This window comes from Verticillium nonalfalfae (genome assembly GCF_003724135.2).
Source record: "Verticillium nonalfalfae strain VnAa140/NRRL 66861 chromosome Unknown scaffold_81, whole genome shotgun sequence".
NCBI lineage: Eukaryota > Fungi > Ascomycota > Sordariomycetes > Glomerellales > Plectosphaerellaceae > Verticillium > Verticillium nonalfalfae.
Genome location: NW_021167306.1, coordinates 10,748 through 21,541, shown reverse-complemented (window position 1 = coordinate 21,541; position 10,794 = coordinate 10,748). Strand labels below are relative to the sequence as shown.

Sequence of the window (10,794 nt, the reverse complement as noted above, 5' to 3'; positions counted from 1 at the left end):
GGGGTCCGACAGCGGGAGTGGCGCGGCTGTGGCCAGGAAGTTTCGATTTGACTGCCTCCCCCCCCCCCCCCCCCCCTTCCAAGGCGTTGTGCCTTCGCACCAGGACGCACACAGCATGGAGACACAGACCAGCAGCGCGCGCCGCCCGTGCCCCATGTCATCGAGAAGCAGTACACCTCGGCGTCCAACCCGGTTGGGTCTAACACGAGGCCTATCGGTCCGGCGACGCGACCTTGTCAGCGGTCGCAGGCTGCTCTGACGCTTTGTCTGCTACATTGTGGCCCAATCGGGCTGTGACAGTTCTGATGGGACGACAGAAAACTGGCCCCTTGCCCCTTATCCACGATACGTGACTACGCGTGTTGATTCTGTAGACTCACCACCATCACTCATGCCAGAACAGATGTCACATCGCGACCCTTGCATCCATAACAATTTGGTCATAATGTCGTTGAAAATGCAACTCTGCTGGAGAATCGTTCGAGAGAGAAAAAAGGCATTACGAATGCGCCGTGCCCCTTTTCTTCGCCGCCCTATGAAGATGCTGTCCAGGCATGCTTTGCCGTGCCCCCTTTGAAGACGCCAAACCATAATGACCACCGCTCTTTTCATGAACACAGCCTAAGAGGCCCCCAAAAACAGCCGTGCTCGTCGTATCTACAGCACTCGTGATATGTGTCCTCGTCTCCGTCTCCGCCTTCACTCAGGTCGGCATCAGCCCAATACCGCTGCCCCCCGACTTGCCGCCACCCCTATAGGCATAGCTTGAGATGAGAGACGACCGGGAGGTGCCCGATGTCGCAGCAGAACCCCCGCCTCGCGCGCTGCCCGAAGCCCTGCGCTTCGTCACGCCGCTGCCTCTGCTGCCTCTGCTGCTGCCTCGTCTCGTGTACTCGGACGACTGTTTCCGTGAACCGCTGGCCTTCCTGCTGCTTCCACGGCTGCCCGCTCGAAAGCCACCGCGACGCCCACCGCCCCCGCGGTACGAGCCCCCTCGAGGGCCTGCGGTGGCCCCAAATCTCGACTCCCACGCACGTGCTGCCTTGGGTGAAGGAACCTCGGGCTCCGATTCATCGTGCTCCGAAGCCCCGCGGAAATACTTTGAAGGCTGCTCTCGTTCCTCGACATCGAGATCCTCCGTCTCCTCACCGTCTTCATCGCTGATAGTGATGGCGTCAGCGTCTTGGCCAGCATACAAAGCCGATCCCTCGGCGTCGTCTTGCTCGTCTGCTTGCTCGTAGAGTGCCTCGCAGCTCTTGATGAGCGGCAAGAATTTGCTGCCAAATTTAGTGACGCGTTCGGCATCAATGCCGGAAATCGCTCGCATCTTGGCCAATGTTGTCGTGCGGTTGATGGCCATCTCCCTCAGTATCGCCTCCGAGAATAACGGTTTTCTCAGCTGTTGCTGGTTACGTAGCTTCTCTTCTAGCACCTTGGCGTCTCGAACAAAGTTTTCGATGAGATCCTGCTGCCAGTCCTCGAGTTCGCGCAAGCGATCCTCCTGCGAGATACGAGGTCCAAGCGGGACAGCGACTTTGCGTCTCCTGGCCGCCGGCCTTGGTTCGAATCCGTCATCGGAATCGTCGTCTGAAACGACGAATTCATCTCTCTCGTAGCCGTTGATTTGAGCGTTGGCATCTCTTTCTTCAAAATCACTCTCTTCATCGAGCACCGTAGTCTTCCCCTTTGGTCTTCGTGTAGTTTTGCCCGTGGCTGGGGAGGAAACATTGGTCGATGGCGGAAGCCGCGACTGACCAGACATGGGCTTGTCTCCGCCATCTGCTGAATCCTTCTTCGTTCGCTTGCGCGGCTTCGGTGCCGATGATTCCTTATCCTTATTGGAAACCTTGACCGACATCATCAACTTGCTGCGACCGCTGATGTACTTGTTGGCGTTGACGCCCACCTACTCATTTTGTCAGTTAACCAGGCCCCCTTTCCTGATGGAGCACACAGCATTCGACTCACATAGATGTACTGTATCGCTATTTTGGCATGCTTGTTAAATGTGTTCTCCTCCCGAAGAGCAGATTCGGCAAGGAGCTTGTCCACCAGTCTCTCAATCTCATGCTTTGCCAAGCGACCTTTGATAAGGCCGTGGTTATCGTCAAGATTGTCGTCAATCGTCTTCGGACGCTTCTTGCCCAGCAGAATATCCGCGCACCGATTGATAGTCAGGTACTTGTGCGCCTTGATCGTCTCAATAACGGCAATGGCGAACTCGCTGAAATCCCGCTCCTCAAACACGCCCTTGTGAAGACAGTTATCGCAAGTCTTGTTACAGTCTGCAACATTGAATGCTTCGCCGAAGTAGCGGAGAATTGTAACTCGACGACAGTCTTTCTGATCATCACAGTATGTCGACATGCGGTTCAGCATGCCCCGCTGTCGCTCCTTTTGTTCCTCACTACCGTCGCCGTCATTGATCATCTTCTTCAGGGTGAAGACGTCGCCGTACCCAAAGTACAGAATACAATCGGACGGTTTGCCGTCTCTGCCCGCACGTCCGGTCTCTTGGTAGTACCCTTCAAGGCTTTTGGGAAGAGAGTGATGAATGACAAATCGCACGTCAGGCTTGTCAATGCCCATTCCGAAAGCAATAGTAGCAACCACCACCTTGATGCTGCCCTTTTGCCATCTTCTCTGGACATTCCACTTCTCCTCAGGCTTCATAGCCGCGTGGTAATGGCTTGCAGAGATGCCATAGTTGTCGCGAAGCTTCGTGGCCACGTCCTCTGTGTTCTTGCGCGACAAGACGTATATAATACCCGTCTGGTTATTGTACTTGCTTTGAATCAGTTGAGCTATTGTTTCGATAAGGCCTTTCTCCTTTCTCTCGACAGCATAAGTCAGATTCGGCCGATTGAAACTTTGCGTAAAGACTTGGCACTTGTCAATCTGCAGATTGTGCTGGATATCCACGATAACATTGGTGGTAGCAGTAGCAGTCAGGGCAATGATGGGCACGCTGGGATAGTTACTGCGCAGTTTGAACAGGTCTTTGTAGTCGGGTCGGAAGTCATGGCCCCACTGGCTGACGCAGTGTGCCTCGTCCACGACGAAACGCGCCAGTTTCTGGTTCCGATAGACGTTCGTAAGTGCGCGCTCAAATTGTGCGCTAGCGTTGAGCATCTCAGGACTGACGTAAAGCATGGTGAACTGATGATCGGGATACGGGCTGTTCATGTATTCCAATATCTCTCGTCGAGCTGGGGCCTGGATGGCACTGCTGAAAGCCTTAGCCTTGATCCCAAGCGCCGTGAGATGGTCGACTTGGTCCTGCATCAGACTGAGTAGTGGCGAAACGACAACAGTGATGCCTTTCGTCTTCCCGCTGGTGACCACGGCCGGCAATTGGTAGCACAGGGATTTACCTCCGCCAGTTGGCATGAGAACGAATGCGTCTTTGCCGGCTAGCGTCGCGTTGATGGCCTCGAGCTGGTTGGTTCGGAAGCCACGCATTCTGAACCTGTCCTTGAGGGCCTTGGTCACGTCCTCGGACCAACGATGTTTTAGTAACTCGGCAGGAATCGATGCCTTCAGGACTGCAGCCTCCCGTTTCTTCGGCACAGCCTTGGGTTTTGACGACGTGACCGCATTTCCTGATGTTTTGGCGAGAATCGGACGCCCACTGAGCACGGTATTGGACGGTATTTCGTTCGTCTCGTGAGCTTCTGCCATGGCAACCATCGCATCATCATCGTCAAAGCCGTCGCTAAACGTGTCGGGCCTGGACGACGGTTTCGCTGAAATTCCACGGCTGGGCTTGAACGCTGGAACAGCTGAAAATGATGGCGTCATTGCACTCAGGTCGGATTCTTCAATATCGTCGAAGAAGTCTTCAGCGTCATCTTCTACAAGGATGTGCCCAGCTGGTGTTCGATCATACGAAATCTGGGAATCTTTAGGAGTCCGTGTGGATGTCCGTGGAAATGGGGGAGGAGATGACTGTCTGTATTGTGGCGCAGATGAGAATTGGGTCTGTTGGATGACTTCGGTGCATGGTAATGCATTTCGGGAGTGTATATTTTGACCAGCACTTGGGTGGGATGGCTGCGTGTTGAGAATGACCGAATCTTCGAAATGCACGGTTGGCTTTGAGGTGTGCTCATGTTCAGCCATAAAATCGGCATCAATACCCGCTGCGGGAAGGAGAGGTAGATACGTCTGCTCGAGAGCCTTGATGCTGTCGGAGATATCGTCTAAACGACTCTCATCATCATCGGTATCGAGGCCAGCATCGTATGCTTCGGCTAGCTGAACAGCGAGCGACTGACGCTCGTCCTGAAGGGGCTTAAGCTGTTCGGCGACAGCTTGGACGCTTTTGAGCGCTTCTTTTTGTGCTAGCAGGACTTTCTTCTCACTTTTTACCTTCTGGCGATCTTCTTTCGTCCCGCCTTGCTTCAGGAGTATGCCAAAGGCCTCACTGTTCTTAGTGATTCGTGTCTCTAAGCTTTTCGTCTTTGCCTCCAATACCAACTCCGTCCTGAGAAACCATTCCAGGACGGCGGGATCAGGATCACCTGGAATCTGTGAACCAACTAGAGGCCCCGACGACTGCGACTGAGATATTGGTCTTGATAATGCCTCCTGTTTTGCAGGCTGAGTGGGCGCTGTCATCTTCGTAATTGGGGCGGCATGAGCAGGCTCAGCTCGAGAGGGTGTTTCCAGAGCCATCAGCTCATCATCTGTCGTAGGCGACTCCAATGCTCTCAATACATCATGATCTTGCTGAGCGATGGAGACATGTCGACTCGGGGGTGTAATCCATTCGTCATTAGGCTCGTCGTCGTCTGAGTCCTGGATAATCCGGCGTTTCTTGACCAAGCCGGGCGCTGGAGTGCCCTTGACCTGACAAGCATCGGGCGTTGAATCCACGGGCTCACGTGTGTTGGGCGAGGACGATAGGACAAGCGCTTTGCTTGGCGTTCTTCCCAGATATTGATCGTGATGAGAGAGAGGCATGGGTCGTCTGGGCGTGCCAGGATTGCCATCATCACTTGCTTGTCGATATATCTTCTGAATTCGGGTCGTTGAAGGGCGCGCGGCTTGGTCATGTGTCTCCAACAAGCTCGGAGTAGTGACTTTTGTGACCTTGCTCGCTTTGTTACTCTTCGGAGCAGGAGTCTCGAGTATGTCGTAGAGGTCGGGAAACTCATCATCCGGATTGAAATCATCCATGTCGGCAACATCCATACTCTTCCTCTTCTGGCCCCTGTGTGACGGCGGCTCCGACCTCTTGCCGTGGACTTCGTTCCAAATCTTGACTTCGTCGCCAAAGTTGATTGAATCCGAGGAGATGACTGTATCGTCCCCTGTGAGATCCATCACATCGGATAGGTCAAAGTCATCCAGGGTTGGCAAGTCCCGTGTTGGTGTTTGGCTGGTCTTTATTCTAGGATGCACAGCTTGCGGGGCCGTGAGTGACCTGGTCCCTGTCGGCTTGCTCTGCGAGACTGGCTCGCGCTTTGCAGGGGCAGGGGAACGCAGGCTATGACCCGCGTGCTGTTCTTCGAGTTGAGCCTTGTATGCCCGTTGCAAAGCACCGCCCACGTTTGTCGAGGGGTCGGGTGTGGGGAGTTGCTGATTTTTGCTCAACAAGGATGGCTTGTGAGACTTCGACGCCGACATCAACTTCGCCATGTCTTCCTGAGCGTTCGGTGCCCCTCCGGGATCCCGAGCAGTATCTTTCGGCGTATCGTTGGCATGGGCGGCAGCTGCTTTCTCATTCGGTGCGCAGTGCGCTCGCTTGACGGCAATATTGGACAGACTCGACTTGGCCTCGAAGCTTGCGGGCTTCAGCTGGGACTGCGACAAGCTAAGGCTCGGAGGGTAGCTAGGACATGAAGGTTTCGTGATGGCGATGTTGCCCAAGAGCCAAGCAAGATGGTCTCCGAGGTTGTTCCGCGTCATGAAGTCGGCGAAGAAACATTTGATGGTATATGTGCCAGCATTGGACGAGAGTGGAGGCTTTTTGCCTTCAGCGGTCGTTTCGCTGCTGGTGATTTACGGTGTTGTGCCTCGACGTTCCTCGTAAAGTGGTCCACGTGAAACGGAGGCAAGTCGCGTCGGTGGGGTTAAGTCTGCCTCGGAGCGCGTTTCCTTAGTCACCACTAAACATTCTCGTGTTCACGTGACTTGGCGAGGCAGTCTACCCCCGTAGTCCCTACAACCTTGCTCATGTTATGTAGTTATTTTAGCATCTGGCACAGCGGGTTACTGTTCCACAAGCAGCTTGAACAAAGTGGCTCCAAACGACAAGTGATATTTGAATAAACGAGATGCAGAGGAATCGCAGTCCTGAACCCTGATAAGGTAACTCCAATACAAAGCCCTTCCCATTGCAATCCAACCACTGTCTACCTGCTGCTCCTCGCTTTCTTTCTGCCCTCCCTCTCCCTCTCGTATGCATTCGCCTCCCGACCTTCTTCGTTCTGAATCTCGGCCACGAGCCTCTTGTATTTTTTCTCGTACGCCTCGTCCTTGGCCTTCTTGACCCGCAGGTTCTCGCGCTGCATGAAACGCGCATCCTTGCGGAGCTCGCGCATGGCACCCTTGCGCTCCCGCTTGTGCTCTGCACGCAGCTTGGCCAGCTCCGCGCGATCGCGATCGGGATCGTAGTGCTTGTTGGGGTCGAAACTGTCCTCGAACTTGGGAATGCCCATCTTGATGGCAAGCGGGCGATGGTGGTGAAGCTCAAGCGGACGGCGCGCGAGGCGGGCTGAATTGCTGAGGATGCGGAGCTTGAGGATTACCTTCTCCAGTTGATCGACCAGCGTAGGAGGTAGCTGCGAGTTCTTTGGCTTCGTGAGCTGGGAAAGCATCTCCAGCGCCGGACCAAACGTCTCGGTGAATGCGCTTGCGGAGGCCCATATATCGGCGGCTGCTGCCAAGAGTTGCGCAGATGCGGCGCTGGAAAAAACATCAGCATGGAATTCAGCGTTTCAGACAAGGTCACAACTTACAGAAGTGCAAGCTTGAGCTCTTGGCGCTGTTCCTTCGTCTGCTCCTGTGGAGTGCAGTCCGAAATCTTCAGCTTGCGAATCGCGCCCTTCTTCGTGCTCAAAAGTCTCACATCCGCTGCAGGCTCGTGTACTGGGAAAGTCCCTGGCCATGAAGCCTTCTGCGGTGCTACCGCGGCGATTGTGTTGAGGCAGACGTTCTATTGCGTGTCAGAATATGATTGTTGGGGAAAGATTGTCCTAAATTACCAAAACCGAAGGCATGTATCTCTTTGAGAAGGCTTGGTATTGAAGAACGAGAGTGGAAAGGTATGCGCCTGTCGCCAAATCGTCGAGAGTTTTCGGTGCTTTCAAACTCAGGTACCGATCAATAGTCAACATCATTGGTCTGTCTTTTTGTCAGTTGCTGTTACGGTGATGTCGGAAATCAAAGCCTTACGTGACAACCTGGTGGAAGTGATCCGAGGTGGGGAACATGCCAACGGCGGTAAAGAGAATCAAATCACCAGTATGCAGAGCTTGCGGTCGCTGGTCTTCCATCTCTTTGATGTGATGCCGGAATCGAACAGCTATCTCAACTGGGAAGAATGTCTTCGCCAGCGAATGAATATGTCGCATTATTTGTTCGATGACCTGGAAAGGCGTGCCTAGTTCGACGTGGTCCATCGCGATGTAATCGATGAGCGCAATGGCGAAGTGCTCCAGCTTCTCCTTGTGCCGACTATCAAGTTTCGGGTGGTAGACTGCTCGAATACGTTGTACAATGGTTGGAAGCTTGTCGATCGGGTACTGTTTGGCCAGTACCACAAAGTCGGAGACCGTCTCAGGGCAAGGGAAGGTGTATGGCAGATCGGAGGCGTCGACTTTGCCGTCCGCTGGCGCTCCCGTGGTGAAGATGTTACTCCTAGTTTCAGACTCGTTCAAAAGGCCTTTGGTGAATTCGTCATCAGACTCGTCGGCTTCCTCTTGCTCGTCGCCAGACAAATCTGTTTCCTCCTCCAGATCGCTCTCGGCAATGTCGAGGTCGGAGCCGCTGGCCACAAGATCATCGTCGATGAAGAAATCGTCTTCGTCACCTCCAAGCTCGTCAGCAGACGGACGCCCCTTCGAACGCCCCTTGGATGCCTGCACTCCCTTTCCGAGACCGAAATCTTCCTCTGGGTCCTCAGTGAAGAACTGGAAAGCTGGCTCCTCAGCTGGCTCCTCTTCCATCTTGTCGTCCTCGCTTTCGTTGTCGTCATCAGAGACGGACTCTCCCCTCATGCGCTTTTGGCGGTCAGACTCCAATTTCTTGAGTTTCTCCACCTCTTCCTCCGCCTTCTCCTCATCCGTCTTGGTCCTCTCAGTGGGCTTCGATCGCTTGTCCAGGATGAGTTGTTTTAGCCTGCGGTCAAAGTCCTTGTCAAACGCAGCCTTTTCCATGCCTGCAACGAGCTGAGGCGGCTTGTCGTCCTTGGGAACATTCTTGCGCACGCGAGCTGCCAAAAGCATCTGCAGCTCAGGGAGCTCTTTATCCAGCTGGCCGCGAAGCTCTTCATCTTCATCCTTGGCAACTTGTCGTTCGTACCTGTGAGAAGAATGGGGTTAGTAGCCGTTTCAACAGCAGTAGCCAGAGATCAGACGTACTTGTAGGCTTTGGACTTGGCAATGACCTCTTCCATGACCTCCTTCTTGCTCTTCTTCCTCTCCGGTTCACCTTCACCACCCTCCCCTTCCTCATCAGCCTCGGCATCTCGGATGCGCTTGAGCGCTCGCTTGCGAGCCTCTGCCAGGCCTTCGTCATCGTCCGAGTCGAGATCATCCTCGTCAAAATCGTCAACCAGTTGCGTGTCCAGGGTCAAGGCCTCGCCGCCGTGAGTGAGCTCGCCCAGAGGCTCAGCCTCCTCGAGGTCGAAGAGGTTCGTCTTCTTGTGGGACCTCTGCTTCTCGCGGGCGAAACGCTCCAGCATCTTCTCCTCCTCCGCCATGTTGGGGTCGCTTTCACCGAATCGTCGATCGAGGATACCTCCGACCTTGTTGCGCCTCTGCATCTCGAGCAGGAGTGTGTCCCGGCGCCGCTGTTCGGCCGCAGTCGTGGAGGCCACCGGACGGCCGGCAATTCCCTTGGCGGCATTGCCGGTAGATGGGCGATTGGTCGTCACCTCAAACTTGGGGCCCCGGGCATTGTGCTTCAAGTCGAATGGGTTGAACTGCTCCCGGATCTGATTGAGGGCTTCGGTTCGGTTCAGGCGCTTGTCATTCTTCGCCTTGCCGTCGTTCGCAATCTGGCGCTTCTGCTTCTTGGACTTTTGGGGTCCGGTCAAGCCTTGCTCTGGAGAGGGCAATGTCAGTCGTCAATCCAAAAAGGTCATGCCCGCAAGAAGATAAGAGTTACCTCTGAGCGAAGACTTCAGACGTTTGAGATGCGAACCGCCCGCCATGCTGAAAAAGTTGTGCGATCACCGACCGAAGTGCTTGTGCATCGCTATTCAGATCGCGGGTCGCAAGCCTCTTGAAGAGCCATCCAAAAAAATTGTGAGGGACCCAGGCTTATCTTATCAAACAGTGGGGCACTCAATCGGTACAGGGAATAATGAATGTCGTAGGGGTGGAGCGCACCTAGGAAAGGTACCTAGGTACCCAAGGAAATAGCTGGGGTATCTACTTCTGAAGCTCGAGGTTGGAGCTCCGTCATTGCACCATCAATCGTGAACACACTGAAGCCCTCATAGAACGGAGGCATCGTTTCCCTTGCAAAGCAAAATGCGGCCATGACGATGACCGACACAATGTCGCTTTCGTCTCTTCTTCGGTTCTGTCGCGACGAGCGCGTCGTGCTCATCGGCATTGGCGCTGCCACCATTAGCATGGTGGCAATGATGACACAGGCACTGCTGTGGGTGCGCGACGACAACGAAGTCAAGCCGACGCCGCTGAAACCGCAATACATCACTCAGGATACAGAAGACTCGCTACAGCTCGGAACGCTTGACAAGCTGCTGGCTCATTCGAACTACTCCATTCGCGACATCGCCAACAAGATCCTGTGCGATCGCGCCGTCAACGACCCAGACACAGTTCAATACCTACTCTACGATATCACCCGGCCAGACTATGACACACGAATGCAGGCTCTAAGAGCGCTGGCCACATTGACTGGTCAGACACACGGTACGCCTCCAGATCTGACTCCTCATCAAAGGTATGGGTTTGCTGATTCGACACAGAGGGGCTTTCAAAACTGCACAACTGGAAAGCGTACACAGCGTTGGTGCGATCACTCGAGCTCAGCCTCGACGACGTGGAGCACGAAAGTCTCGACGACAAATATTGGGATGAATATTACCTACGCGATATGGCCGAGAGGTTTTGCCTAATGTTCCTCCTGGAACTCATCAACAAGTATGGTGCCGAGATGCTGGTCAAGGCCAAATTCGTGGAGAAGTGGTTGGCGAAGCAAAAATGGGGCGAGGGCGAGGACGAGCGGCGCGAGAACTTCGCTTACTACCTGGATCACAAGAGAAACCGGATCGTCGACATTGTCACAAGGATAGCGCACACAACTGAGGGTAGCAAGGCGCTGAACGCGTGCAACCTCCCTGTGGAGTCCAAGTTTCATGTTACCATTGCGGCGGAAACGGAGGAAGGGTTTCTGGTCGCCCTGCAGCCGGCTGTGCGTGCGGCGGACGTCGACGATGATCAGGCGGCGGAGAATGTGCCCAGAAGCAGAGATCACTCCGCAGAGGAACAACGACTTCGACGCCAGCATCGAGAGGCCATGGTTTTCAATGACGGCACGCGGCCCATTGGGAGAGAAGATATTATCGAGCGCAACAGCGGCTCGCCCCCTTAG

The 10,794-nt window shown here is 54.5% G+C and overlaps 2 protein-coding genes across 2 annotated transcripts; one reads left to right on the top strand and one right to left on the bottom strand.

The window, feature by feature from the left end:
- Positions 1–6,359: 6,359 nt before the first annotated feature.
- NOP14 (nucleolar complex protein 14) lies at positions 6,360–9,382 on the bottom strand (the record flags this gene model as incomplete). Its single annotated transcript, XM_028642870.1, has 6 exons — positions 6,360–6,912; positions 6,966–7,162; positions 7,212–7,350; positions 7,402–8,529; positions 8,589–9,273; positions 9,337–9,382. The coding sequence occupies 6 exons, from the start codon at positions 9,380–9,382 to the stop codon at positions 6,360–6,362; spliced, it is 2,748 nt and encodes a 915-aa protein (XP_028493424.1).
- Positions 9,383–9,730: 348 nt separating this feature from the next.
- D7B24_008785 (uncharacterized protein) lies at positions 9,731–10,794 on the top strand (the record flags this gene model as incomplete). The annotated part of the gene is made up of 2 exons (XM_028642869.1): positions 9,731–10,112; positions 10,169–10,794. The coding sequence occupies 2 exons, from the start codon at positions 9,731–9,733 to the stop codon at positions 10,792–10,794; spliced, it is 1,008 nt and encodes a 335-aa protein (XP_028493423.1).